Source organism: Chaetura pelagica, unplaced genomic scaffold (assembly GCF_000747805.2).
Source record: "Chaetura pelagica isolate M959 unplaced genomic scaffold, ChaPel_1.0 scaffold17, whole genome shotgun sequence".
NCBI lineage: Eukaryota > Metazoa > Chordata > Aves > Apodiformes > Apodidae > Chaetura > Chaetura pelagica.
In genome coordinates this window covers 1,970,411-1,985,397 of record NW_009970726.1, presented here as the reverse complement: position 1 = coordinate 1,985,397, position 14,987 = coordinate 1,970,411, and the positions used below count along the sequence as shown (strand labels likewise).

At 38.2% G+C, this 14,987-nt stretch overlaps 1 protein-coding gene across 1 annotated transcript in view; it reads left to right on the top strand.

The window, feature by feature from the left end:
• Window positions 1–14,987, top strand: part of PIP4K2A (phosphatidylinositol-5-phosphate 4-kinase, type II, alpha) — a 50,335-nt gene that overhangs the window by 4,849 nt on the left and 30,499 nt on the right. Inside the window, exon 3 of the mRNA XM_010006954.1 lies at window positions 12,639–12,791. Coding sequence (XP_010005256.1) covers window positions 12,639–12,791 — 153 coding nt within the window. The remainder of the gene's footprint in view (window positions 1–12,638; window positions 12,792–14,987) is intronic.

Below are 14,987 nucleotides of genomic sequence, written 5' to 3'. Positions count from 1 at the left end.
GATACAAGTAAGTACATGTGGATCTCAGATTAAAGATAATGGGTTTTTTTAAGTGTCAAAAGTAATTCCACAAGCCAGAGCATTAAAGAAGGACAAATTTAGCCTTGATAGGTTTAATTATCTTGATCTTGTATTTTTTTAGTGTCGTCTATTTATTTAATCAAAAAATAATCCCTAACTATTTAAGACCCTCCTAACATTGACAGGAAAATACATGAGAGCTCCTAGAGGGGGAAAAAAAAAATAAAGGGATTAGAAAATTGATGTAGTAAAATAAATCCCTCACTGAAGTCCTAAACTCATTTGATTTATTTGTTTCCCCATAGCTTTAGATGCTGGTTTTGCAAAGGTTATTCTAAAGAAGGCCTCATTTTTCCCAAAATATGTGAGATAGCTCTGGTGACTTCAGAATTTCTTTTTGCCTTGATTGGCATATCTTGTCTGAAAAAATCCCAGAGTACAATTCAGTCAGAAGAATTACAGGAATAGCTTCTGTGAACTGCGAAATTCCAGGAGATCACCAGGCAAGCAGCTTGCTAAATGCCTCCCAGCAAACTCTAGAAAAACAGAATCTACTCCAGTTAGAAATGCTTCTGCTTCTCGTGCTCTGGAAAGGGAAACTTACTTTACTCTGCTCAAACACATCTGTTCTTGCTTAAAGTTATTGCTGATTCCCACATCTGGATTCCACTAGGCAAAAGTGGGAGACTGGGTTCTTGCCCAGTAAAACAGAGTTGCTCTTACCAGAGGGCACCAAAGTCCCAGCATGCCTAATGAGCTTCTGCTGGAGAGGGAGCACAACTGATTTTTCTTCAAGTTTTAGTACTTAGTGTAACAGCGATGTGCCCAGTTCTGTCTTGGTTTGTCTGCAGGAGCAGTTTGTAGAGGTTCTCTGTACAGGACAAAGAATTCATAAAGAACTTGTAGCAGTTGGTCTGTAAGTTCTTTTTAAATTAGAGATGCTGACTATTTCTCTATGTGTATTTTTTGATCTAGAAGCTCGAAATACAATCAGAAGATTGGTAATTCCTGCTTATAAGTAATTTCCCTAATAACAACCCATATGAGCTCAGCATCTTTCACTTCCCCTGATATGGGTGTCTCCTTAGGTTCCGTTATGCCTTGCAGCTTTCTGTACAGAAGAATTTATAGTCCAGACTAGAGCCAAAATTCTTGTCACCCTATTAATATTTTTGCTGGTTTTGTGTGATTTTTCCAATACTAAGACATGATATTAAGAGCTTAAAATCTATTCTACAATCAAATATTATATCATAGAACCATTACCCCTTGTCCTATCACTGTCCTCTCTGATGAAAAGTCCCTCCCCAGCTTTCCTGTAGCCCCTTCAGGTACTGGAAAGTGCTTTAAGGTCTCCCCAGAGCCTTCTCTTCTCCAGGCTGAACAGCCCCAGCTCTCTCAGCCTGTCTTCATAGCAGAGGTGCTTCAGCCCTTTGATCATCCTGATGACCCTTCCCTGGACCCTCTCCAACAAGTCTATATCTTTCTTGTGCTGAGGGCTCCAGAACTGCACACAGGACTCCAGGTGTGGTCTCACCAGAGTAGAGCAGAGGGGCAGAATCACCTCCCTGGCCCTGCTGGCCACACTTCTTTTGATGCAGCCCAGGATGCAGTTGCTCTCTGGGCTGGGAATGCACATTTGTGGCTCATGTAGAGCTTCTCATCTACTACCACCCTCAAGTCCTTCTCCTCAGGGCTGCTCTCCAGCCATTCTCCCCCCAGCCTGTATTTGTGCTTGGGGTTGTGCCGACCCAGGTGCAGGACTCTGTACTTGGCCTTGTTGAACTTTATGAGGTTGGTACTGGCCCACCTCTCCAGCCTGTCAAGGTCCCTCTGGATGGCATCCCTTCCCTCTAGGATGTCAACTACTCCACACAGCTTGGTATTGTCAGCAAACTTGCTGAGGATACACTCAATTCTACTGTCCATGTCTCCAACAAAGATGGTTAACAGCACTGGTTCCCAATACTGACCTCTAAGGAGCAGCACTCATCACTTGCCTCCACTTGGACACAAGGAAATATGAATCAGATCTCTCTGCTTGTGCTCCTGCACTGAAATTCATGCCTCCATTTATGGACCCTTTGTTTAGGAAGGAATGAGCCATCTCTAGCATCATACTGCAGACAACAAGGTCATCAATAAATATATCAGCAACACTATGTTAGGAATTAAATATTTTTCTGAAGGCAGTATCTTTTCATTGAATGCTTAATGAAAACATGAAAATTCCTGGAAGCAAGAACTGTCTTGGAAAGAAAATTCTTTTGCTGCTCATTTTAGCATGTTAAGTCTGTCAGTGCATGAGAATTTCTTGAGCTCATCTGTCAGATGAAGTACCTGTAGCAGAGTTTACAGTTCGTGGATCCCAAATGGACATTGGCAGCAAGATGTTCTGAACTGCTGATGTCTTGTTTGATGTGGGCATAGGCAGTAGTAGGGTGTGGAGCCAGCTGTACTAACAAAAACTGTGGCATTCGTGGTCTTTCCTGGCATATAAAAAATTAAGTTTGCGATCTGAATATTATGTTCTAGGATTTGGTGCCTTAAGTGTGAGCCCAAATGGGGGTTTAATGACTGTGAGACTTAACCTTAGGATGTACAGAAACAGAAATTTTAACCTCTGGTTTCACTTTTTCCTGAGAGAAGACACGTAGTTTACTTTGCTTTCAGCAGTTTCTTACTTAAACGAAGTATCATCCACAACTGGGTATTCAAAACAGAATAAAGAAATTTAATATATCATGGCAACAACATTGGCAACATCAAAACAGTGAGCTTAGAGGTGCTCCCTGGGCTCTTGTGGAGATCAACACTGAAAGTGAGGCATCAAACCAAGGTCTGCAGGGTTGAAGGGGAGAGGCTCCCAGAAAAAGAGCCCTGACTCTTTCTAAAGCAAGTCCATGCCTTAAACTGGCAGCTCCAAATCCACACCTACAGTCTCAATAGACTAACTTGATTTAGGTAAGGATAAAATGTTTTATTAATTGAACTCTCATTCAACCAAGTCAAGGAACCCATAACCCTTCTCCTAGAAGGACAACTCAGTGCAAAAATTTAAAAGTTGATGTTTTGCCTTTCTCTGTCAAAAGTCTTTTCTGTCTTTCACTACAGGAATCAAAATTTGCTTATAAATGTTTATAGGTGTTCAGAGTGTGAACACTGAGGTCTTAGCAAGATCATAGAAGGGAATCAATGTTTCTGATGGGTGCACCACAGTAACAGTGTTGTCCTGTTTTCTTCTTTTGGAGGCCCCATGACATTCCCTATAGGTTGAGAGCCCATTTGATCTGACAAGAAACATCGTGCAATATTGTCCGTACAGTTGCCAAAGGCAAGGGAAGGTCGTGCCACTGAATGTGCTTGTAGCCTATCTTAGCAATGGCGTGTGCTTTACTACGTGCCAGACTTTGTAAACACGTGCCAGTGTTGGAGATCCTGGTCATGTTTCTCCATCAGTGCTTCCAGACATGAACCTGCTCAATGGCAATGGTAGAATACACTGTGCCAGCACACAGAATAAACCCAAAAGTCTTCCATACCCGTCCCTGAGTGACAAAACCAGACATCTCTGAGTTTGATGCTTCTGTTATCACATTGGAACACTAGCGCTTTGCCTTTCTTCTCCCTAGGAATCACTGTCCTGGACACCATCCCAGATGTGGGCTGCTGGTTTCACATTACGACAAAAGAACATGTAGCACCGATGTCCAGTTTTATGACACTGTGTCTCTCTGATATGCTTTTTAATCAGTAACCCAGGTCTAAATCATCCATATCCATCATTCCTGAGGTCTTGTAAAAAGAGGAAAAGATGAGAGAGAGCTGCAGGCTTGTCTTCGTGAGAAGCAGTAGTGCCTGGGCAAGGCAGCACAGTGGTTACTGCTGCCGTAGAACAGCCAGGCAGTGAGTACGTAATTCTCTGACAGAGATGAACACTACCAGGCTTTTCCACTGACCTATGATTTCAGTCATCACAGAGCATATTCTGTGCACTTGTTTTTGCCTCTTTGTTCATGCAAAGCTTGCCCAGAGGCACTCTTAAACAGGCTGGGATGTGATCTGCTCTGTCTTTAGGGTACGTTGGGCTTGTGAAGCTTGTTTCAGCATTCCACGACTTTCAGATGAGATCACAGTACCAGAAACTGCTGTTTGCCTTTGTCCATACACTGTGAAATGGGAAAGTTTTAAATCAATGAGAAGCTGTTAAGCCAGGTTGAAAGATTACTGTTCTTCTAAAGCTCCCCGTGCTTTATCACCAGAATTTTCCTACTGCTCTTTTTGTCTTTTTGTTCGGAAAAGCTTTGACGCAACAACAATTTTTATTAGACTCCCTTTTTAGATTAGTTACATGAAGCATTTTTATTACATCCAACACATAATTGACATGTTCAAAGTTTCTAAAAAATAATCTTGTCTACTAAAGTAGCAGTTAGAAAACAATGACATTTACATTAGACGTGTAAGAGATTAGAATGAGCTAATTAAATTGACCTTTAAATCTCTCCACCCTCTTGGAGGCTGTGGCTAATCCTTGGCCTCCCACTGTGGAGATAAATATCCGTGCTGTGAGCATTTTAAGAAAAGTGGGCAGAGGAGGAAGAGCCTCACCAGCAGTTTGTCTTTGAAGAGGAGGGCAATACTTTGCCAGTTATAAATATAGCTTGCAATTATGGAAGGAGGGGGAGGGGGACAAGCTTTTCCTGTACTTTAGTGGCTCTACTCCATGTGTTTTCTCACAAAAATGGTTTCAGTTGGAAAAAAATAGCTCCAAACATCTTAACTTGTTGCTCTTAGAAACAACCAAAGTCTCTGTGGAAATGAGTTCGGGTTCTTTTTATATCTGGTGTGGGTATAACTACCATTATCAATAATACCATTAGTATCGCTTAATTACAGTAGGTTGCTGTTTTTATTGACCAATGTGCAAGGTAAAAACAGACTTCCAAAGGATAAAGCATTAGGTGGTGTTTTATCTGGCTTGATACCTCTTATAAAGTATTTGGCTTGATATTTTGTCACTTTGATTTTTAAAATGGCAATTATTCTGAATCTTTATAACTAAAAATACAAATTATGCAAATAATAGATTATTAAATGACAACAATAAAAAAATTTCAATTAGCAATTGACATTTTATGTAGTAAAAACTTGCAGAAGATACAAAATCCATCCAAATGGCCAAGTGGGATAAAAACAAGGATTTTGTGCAGAACCCACTTTGATCTCCTGGAATTCTGAGCCTGTCCAAGTGAGATGCCTTTTTGTACAGTCAGATGAATAGTTACATGGGTAAAACAAAAGGGCAGAACAGGGGAAAGGAAGGCTGCATTCAGGGAGTTAGTAGCGCTGAGGAGGAACAAGAAGTCAGAGGACAAGAATTTAGCACTAGTGCAAGCTCCTGACTAGGAGGAATAACAGCACTGCACCCTTGGGTGGATAAATTGGAAGGTATAAAATAAGATCAGAAAGAACTCTGATTTTTAACATCTGTTTGTTTTATACCTGAAACTAATACTATATATAGTTTTGGTGCTTAAAAGAGGATGATGAAAATTTGTATATGGAAAAAATGTAGAAAAATATAGAAAAAATCATATCAAAAGAACTGAAGGACTTACAGAATGCCTTGTGGTGGGAGTGGCAGTGTTTGACCTGTTGCAAAAATTAGAATTAAGAAGTAAGTAGTATATAAGTATTCTTGCAGAAAAATAATACTAGATATAATACTAGAATAAATAGGAATTACTAGAAAATGAAATTCAAATTCAAAATTAGACTCACCTTTTCAACAACAAATTATTAAATGCTAGAAAAGCTACAGTGATGAATCTTGGTCTTTTAAAGCTGGAAAACTTCCAACCTTTCTGGAAGTTGTACCCTGACCAAAAGCAGGGATCCGAGTTCAGTTAAGGAATAGCAGGGTGAAATGAAATGGCTTCTGATGGGTAATGGTTGTGTTGGATTCTAGTTTACCATGTTGTTGAAGGCTCCAGAAAGTTTCTGTGAACTTCAATGAATTGTGAATCAGATCCTAAGAGACCTGTGGGAAAAAAACCCTTTTCCTTACCTAATACATTTTTACTGTAGGAAATAAAACTCTGCAGATTGCTGAGATCTGGGGAAAGAGATGCTGAGGGAAGAGAATGGGTCTGTAGTAAAACTAAGTAACCCTTCTGTTAGTTTGCTAAAGAATATGCCATTCCTGGGTGAAATGACATGTAATCTAGGTGTGCTGATTAACTTTTTGGGTAATGAAATACTAGTAAATGGTGTCACTTTTACCCATTTATGTTTAAAGCTGTATTAATTCTGTGGTATGGGACAAATTCTCAGCACTCTCAGCACTGAAGAACAGATTAGTGTTTCTGGTTGCCTGCTTCTCAGTGCAATATAGGTGGCTGATATTTTTTTATATTGATTTATGTGAGGGCAGTGGGACTTCCAGCCAGTGATTTCTCAGAGTGAAACTATTTGGGAGAGTGGAGGAGGTATGTGAAAGAGAAATCTAATAGAAGTATCTCTGAGCTTGGCATGTTAAATGTGTCTTCAGTTGTATAAGTAATTACACAAGTAATTTAGCATAGTCTTTAAATGACCTCATAAAAGTATTCACACTTTAAAAGTACAAAACCTTTTCTTCCTCCTGAGACCAAAAAAAACAGCAGGCGCAAGATTAAACCTTCACAAATGAGAATTGAATGGGGAATTGGCAGAACATGCATACTCAGGGCAGGAGACTTCAGTGAGTTGCTAAGCGAAGCTGTTAAGTGGAACAGAGTATGTGTGGCTGACAGATGTTTTAATTGTGCCAGAGGACTGAGGCATACTGTGGTGGATTTGGAGAAGGCTGGGAAAAGCTGAAGTGGACAGGGCACTGTGATCCTCTTTTCTTTGATTTCTGTGCACACTAATGCTATAATACAAGCAGGTGATTTATTTTATAACTTATTATGACTAATACTCCAATATTGTCCAGCTGGATACATGCTCTACTGGTTCCTGACACAATATGGAAGTGCTATGAGGTATTAGAAAGTGCCTGTAAAAGGTTTGTTAGATCATCAAACTGGTATCTTTTGGAGGATAAGAGTTGCATGGTGTCACAGTTTGACTCAGGTCCGACAACAATGCTCTCGATCCCCCCTCCCCCCAACCCAGGTAGGGAAGGAGAGAGAGAAAAAGAGAGAGACTTGGCTGGATTGAAAACTAAACTACACAGCTTTAATTAAAATACTAATGAAACATACAAGAAAATATATACAATTATATACAGATATGTTCAGGAATGGGCAAAAGCCTCTCGCCTCCCCCCACCCCAGCAACTCCCACAGCACTTCCCTGAACTGGGAAGAGTCCCGAGGAATCCCGGAGCTGCTGCTGGAGAAAGCAGAGAGTTATGGGGGTCACGAGAGATCAAGCCTGAGGATCGACGGTGATGGATGAACAGAGTCCTCCCTGGACGCCAGCCATGGACGGAAGAGAAGGGAAGAAGAAGAAGGAAGGAAGTTGTCTTCTGTGATCTCTGACCTTCCTCTGAGCTTACGTAGATATATGGAATGGAATATCTTTGGCCAATTTTGCTGTCCATCTAACTCAGCCTCCTACGGGGGGGTCACAGATCTCCCCATAGTGTCTGAGCCGACAGAGTGCAGGTGCAGCCTTGAAGCCTCAGTAGTTAGAAAAACATTCCACTGTCTTATCAGCCTAGCAGAACACACTGTTGCTAGTTACAAGAAAGCTCACTGAAGGAAAAAAAAATCAGTAAAAAGAAAAATTGGCTTCATCCTGGCTCAAACCAGGGCACATGGGTTGTTTGGTCTGTATCTGAAGGATGTCCTCCCTGTTCTGGCTTTGTGGCTTATAGATCTGTGCTAAGTGAGGAGTGGATCATTTCCCATCTGTTCATATTCCACTTAGTCTTCCCCTAATAAAGAAGCACAGCCAGAGGGAATTCAATCTGGTATCTTCTGTCATCTATCTCTCTGTCTCTCCTTTCCTCTTCCCTCAAGCCTGTGTATATATTCCTTTTGATAAAGGGAGATGCTTGAGTTTCATTCTTTGCTTCTTTCCCAGTCCACTGCAGACACCGTACCTAAAAAGGAGGTGGTGTTGCTGGGGACAGTGATGGGTCTCTCTTAGCTGAGTTTAGAGCTGAACAAGAAAGCAAGGAAAGCCCTACGCTGCTTTCTTGCAGGTTCTATCAGATTTTCTTCCAAGACATTTGTGCACCAGTGTCTATAGTGCTGGATCACCGAAGTGTTCTACCATGTCTCATAAAAGTGCATTTGGCAGTAAGAGATAAGTCTGTGCTGTGCATCCAATAGCAGTCTGAATTACAGAGCAACAAATGCATTTTTTCTGTCTGATAAACATTACTATGTTTCTTCTTGTGCACTTCAAGATGAAAGTGGTTGACTTAAAGACTTGAGTTAGATAACCCCAGAATAAGTTAAACTTCTTTACTTACCTAGGTATGTCTAAAAGAAAATTTTGAAAGAGAAAACCTCACAAGCTTTCCACAGTCTTTGTGGTGTAAAGTGAATATTGGACATGATGTATGGTGTTGCTCTTATTTTTTGTCTGAGATTTCTTACCAGTTATAGGTTTACTAGTGGTTGTGGTTTAATGAGGCTTAAGTGCAGGACCTTCTTGGCCATTTTATGTGTTAATTCATGAGAAACATTTTCCATCAAAGAGTATCTTCACTTCTAATATACAAACTATTAATTTGTTAGCATTTGTCAGGGTTGAATGGGGTGCAAGATGCTTTGGTTTATACTTAACAGTGTTGAGTCAAACAGGTAAGTTAGCTTCACCTACAACAAAAGGGAAGGATCTTAGTGTTTTTAAAGTATTTTTAAATAGCCATATTGTTTCCTCTTTGAAGCCCCTAAGCTCTTCTAGTTTAATCCTTTTGGTGAAGCTGTGCCTTGATCTTACTTGCTAATGATGACTGACCAGTTCAGGCCAAGTCTTGTAATCTTTTTATTTAAACACTCGTTGTCATGATCAGTCAACAGTATCTGTATTTTATTAAAGACTGATTTCTAACTATAAACAAATATATATATATGTATATACAGTTGAGCAGTAAGATACTTTGCATCTTACCTAGAAGCTTTACTTTAGAAATTTGAACTCTTCTCTTGTTCACAGAAATGAGTTAACCATTACAAGTAAAACTCACAGGCAAAACTCAACCGTGCATTTATCATCACAAGAAAGTGATAATGCAATTACTAGTAATCAGCACAGTATGATGGAATTAGATTTATTTTTCAGCTATATAAACAGTACTTATTTAATAGATGAATGCAACAAAATAAAGCATAGCAAATAGTAATATTGATATCCTCCATGTTCCACCTTCTTTCAGAGTTCAAAGTAACTATATTCTGTATTTGAGCAGAGCATTATACTGAGAGAGTTATCATAGGAACATAGAGTTAGTAAAAATAAGATGTCAAAGATTTTAATTAGAGGTGTTTATCTTAAACATGTTTTATGTTTAAACATCTGATCTTAAACTCAGATTTATTTCTAGCATATTGTAGAGAGGGCATTTGGGTTACCTGTACATGTATGTGACAGTGCTGCTTAGCACAAGGTTGGTTCATTTATTCTAACAAATGGTAAAATGACAGCTGTGTGTATTCTTAATTAAGTTTTATATAGATAACTATTAATAAAATAGCCATCTACTAAAAAATAATTGTGTCACCATTTCTAACCCATTAGTGCATTAAGAAACAGCAAAATGTGTGCTAAATAATTATCTACGGGTGTATTATTGTCAGTAGGATTTTTGGTATGATCGTTGTATTTGCAGATTAACTTGTCATTACAGTTAACAATCAGGTAGAATTAATTTCCAGTAGAAAAAACAGTTATTGCTGGAAAAAACAAGAATCTGTAAAAAATCAGTGACATAATAATGTTTCTTCCAGGTGATCTAAAATATGACTAAATATATTAATTTATTGTAAAATCTTACGAGTTCGTATTTTTTTCTGTCCAGCCTCAATTGTAGTGAAAGAAGCATGATAAAAGGAGTATTAGTTGATTCATTCTCTTAGTATAACAGGTGTTATTTCTTTTTTAAGTTAGAATTTCTTATTACTGATGCTGTCCATATTTTTAGATGCATCAAGTGTCCTCTTCCATCATGGGGAAGAAAAAATCTGAATAAATTTGTTTGTTTTGATGGGCTGCTACATAAATGTACCCATGTACTAGATATTCCTGGTTAATGATGGGATGAAAGGAGGTTCCTGGAAAGCAGGAAGAACTTTATTTTAAGGCCTAATAACCTATGTACTAGATTTTCCTGGTTAACAATGGGATGAAAGGAGGTTTCTGGAAAGCAGGAAGAACTTTATTCTAAGGCCTAGTACTTAGTATAACACTCCTGTGCAAATAGTGCTTATGAAGACAAAAGGGAGACAGATTTTAAAAGAGCAGATGGTTATAGGAATAGCATTTGGAAGGTCTGAAATCAACAGTGGTTATTTTTGTCCCTTTCTGGCTACAGAATTAGTAACTGAGCTTTAGCAGCTGCAAAGTGCAGAGGAGAAGCATCTCCGGTGTATCTCAGTCAAGACATTGCTAGCAAGATACTTCATTCATACTGAGTATTCCCAGGTCTGAATTTCACTCAAATCTGACAAGTCTTTTGGTGAAGAATGTTAAAATATACCTGAAGAGTATTTGAAATTTTGGAGAATAATGCTAGCTGTGGTCCTTCCCATCCTTTCTGTTTCCTTCCTCTTCAGAAGTTCAGTGGCAGACTAGCAAGTACACTTTTTTTGCAGCTTTTTATATCGAAGCAACTTAAGTCTCCCCCAGATTAATTGCTTTTAAGATTTAGACCACGTTTGAAGACTAGGGTTCTCTGGGAAAAATATGTTCAGAAAACTGTGGTTACTACTTTGTTGCAATTAACCTCAGAATAATGCAACTTTTTCTGCTGGGAACAGTAACAATTACTCAGTAGCCTTTATTATTGCTAACTGAATTACAGTTTAGCTGTAGTTCAATTCACTGCAAACACTAACAATTACCCATGCTTCAGCTTTTTCCAAAATTAAAAGTAATTATTATTACATCATACTTTCTAGTTTGTGATTACGGTAACTGAATTGCACATTGTTTTTTAAACTGCTAATATCAGTTCTTCATTATTATATATATGCCCTGGAAATAAAGTCAAGTCTTGATTCTAGAACAGAGAAGGTTTCTACAGATGATGGTTTCTAAAACTAACTATGTATTATTAATTTTGAAAACTAGTGGAGTACTGATTACAAGTGTAGCATTAAGAAAATTCAGTTAATTTGTGATACCTGTTCTCTTGAATAGACTTCATCAGTACATAAAAACATTTTAGTGGTGGAGTAGTGGGAAATTAATTTGGATAGGAAACATCTGAAAATAGCAGTAATATTTAAATTCCCTCTCTGGTATCATCAAGATCATGTGAATTAAAAGTGTATCAGGACTCACATCTGTTAAAATTGACTGTCCAAAAGCCAGTGCAGAGAAGGAACTGAGTCTGCAATGGGTATCCCTATTGTTCCGATCAGTCTAGAAAAGTGTTTATAAACATTAGGGAAGCACCCACATCCTTTCTGTCACTAGTGAATAGAAAGGATAATGGAGAAAGACATCACTTTTTGTCGTAGACTTCAGTAATTATTCTAGTTCATTGCACAAGCCTAGAAATATTCAGGGAGAAGTGCACAAAGATTTGTTACTCCTACATGTCATAATTTAGCTTTTCATTCTAACAAGACCTTGCAGAGCTGCATGCTGTTAGGTGATTTACAGTTATTCCTACTACTCCTGAGTGTTTCAGTTGAACAAAGGAACCTTGTGGGAAAATGTTTTTCTTTCATATTAAGCTGATTTCAGAAAGCATCCTGCATATGAGATAAAATTTAACTATGCTGAAGGCCTGTTGAAGTCAACAGTCAGTCTAAAAGTGGTCTAAAAGTGGTCACTAATCTCTAGCAGCTTTTCTTCTATCCACTGTGCAGTCATTAGCTAATCTTCCCCTCTTGAGTCTGTAAGAAGGCAGGTTTATTTTACAAAAGGAGATACTGTGCAATAATTTTACTTGCTTAACACTAGATATTAAATTATTGGAATAGCTCTGGAACTAGAACTCAGAAATTAATGTGTGATCTTGTTCATTGATCACATTGGCTCAAGACCACATCCTTCTCAGTTTTAAAGTGATACTGTTATTACAGAAGAATCCTGTATTTATACTTATTCTGTTGTAATACAGTGTTCCTTTTGGATTTTTAATGTCTGTATGTTTTCTTCCCAAAAGCTGATAATGTATACATAACAAAGTGCAATAAATCCTCATTCAGTGTTGAGAATGAGTTGTGAATGGCTGATAGTCAGTGCCTTCCACAAACCATTCTTTTGGTCTCAATACTTTTGAAGTCGTGTGTCAAGATATATACCATTTCTGATTACATGCTTGGCAGAATTCAGCTTGGTGCAGATGTATTGAAAAAGGTGTAAATGGTTTGTATTTGTTCTAATTAAGAGTTCCATATTTTTGTCTGACTTGATGCTTTTTTTTGTTTTAAATCACTTGACAGAATTCATTGACAAGAAGTGCACCCCTTGCCAATGATTCCCAAGCACGCAGCGGTGCCCGCTTCCATACATCTTACGACAAAAGATACATCATCAAAACTATAACAAGTGAAGATGTAGCAGAAATGCACAACATCCTGAAGAAATACCATCAGGTAATATGCTAATTATTATCAGGGTGTGGGAATGGTTCTAAAATCTTATAATGCTGATCTTCTTTAGAGTGGTAAAGGTTTTAAAGGAGTAATGATGGGGAAAAAACTTTTCCTTTTGCACGAGCAATTAATTGTATGTCTGTGGGTCACAAGGCTGTACTCTTCTAAATATCTAACCTGGCACTAAGTAAAATTATATGTCTACATGGAATAGGTTTCCCAGGGAAGCTGTGGATGCCTCTTCTCTGGAAGTGCTGAAGGCCAGGTTGTATAGGGCTTTGAGCAATCTTGTCTAGTGGATGTCCCTGACTGTGGCAGGGGACTTGGAACTAGATGATATTTAAAATCTCTTCCAACCCAAACCAGTCTATGATTCTGTGATACAGAGATACTTACCTGGGAGGCCATAAGCACTAGGTGCCTTTTCTTTCAGACAGTCTCAGGCTTGGAGCTTCTTTATTCTGGCCTAGCTTGGAGATGTCTGTGTACATGTGTATGAATGGTGCAAGTGACCACTTTCTTCCTGGTATGATCACTGAATTTTCTGTTTCACTAAAAACAGATTTCAAACAATTGAAGTTGTATTGTATGAGAAATGAAAAATTTGGTATAACTAGTGTAAAGTTCCTGATAATAAAAAAACAAGATTGCCAATGTAAATTTACATACACAGCATTACAGTCAAGAGTGAATACTGGAGATCCCTCGAATCAGCCTTGGTAGCTGTCATGCTGTGCCAGTGGATAATTTCTGTGGACAGCACGGGGGGATGCAGAACTCAGGAAATACAAGAAGCCTTAATAAAATCAATGCTGATTTTCTTAGCCTCAGATCAGTTTGAATAATCTCTAAAGCTGCAGAGATCAGAAAAGCCTCTAAAAATAATCTAAAATATGATACCCAAAAGAAAGGGGTTTAAAACCTTCTTTCCATTGTCCTGCTCACTTCTGTGGGTGGGGTTTCAGGTAGACTTCAAGATATTTGGGGTTAGAGTTTTGTTGTTGTTTCGGTTGATTTATTTTTTATCTTGCAATGGTTTTGTTTGGTTTTGGGGTTTCTTTAAACATTTACTTTTATAATACCATTTCTAAAGTAATCTTTTGAGGTGGAAGGAAGGCAAAAGCATGACTTTGGGGTGCTTGGGATTGAAGGCATATTTAGCCACCTTCAGGATGCTGCTTTTTTACCTCCCTCTGCTTTTCCTGTGTTGATATTGAATGCCATCTAAACCCAGAGTAGCTTGTGAGGCCTTCACTGAGTTAGATACAAACTCTTTTCTCTCTCTGCATGCTATTCTTCTGTTTAAATAACATGTAGGCCCTCCATGTGTGTTTTTTAACTAGATAAATATCATCACTATCAGAAATGTTGGTAAAACCATCTTTTAATTACAGTTTTACCAACAAGAAATTTTGAAGTATTATCTAATTGTAATTTGGGGATTATTATTTATTACAGTTTTCAAGCTTACAATTTTTGCTTTGAACTGAAAGGATTTTGATCTGCGAAGCTGTGCAACAGAATTAAAGTTTTAATCCATTTCATACTTGGCATTAGAAGCTCATATTAACCATCCAGATTTTGAGACTTAATCCATCTGAGAAGCCATACTGCTTTTCAAAACAGTCATCTTCTTTCAGAAGTGTCAATGAAGGCAGTGCTAACATGAATGAACTTCAGCATTTGGAATCTTTTTTCATTACTGCTTTCAAAAGGTCAGGGTCCATAATAGGCTGGCTTACAAGTAGTAGTGATCTGAAAGTTACCTGTACCAGGCATCTGATTTCACTTTGTACTGGAAAAACATTCATGTAGGAAGGGAAGCATGCACTTAGTAGCATCTTGTGCTTTATTGCTTCATTATCTTAAATAGCTTGAGTCCAAAAGCTTTATGATGCCCCCAGAAGATTCACAAAGGTATGGCTTGTATTTCTTTTTGTCTCAGACTTGGGAGCACTTTATAAAGTGTAGTAAATTCTGAGTAACTAAAGTACTGAGACAGTTTAATAATTGGATTTTTAAATTAAATAAATTAATTTTGTTATCTTCAGTAATGTGCTGTTAAAAGAACAAAACCATTTGGATTCATTAAATAAAATCTAAATTAAATACCACTCTGGTGATGACTGATACCGTATCCTGTGTTGCTTCTGGAAATTGAATTATTTGAATCATGAAGTACAGCAGCTTTTCCTC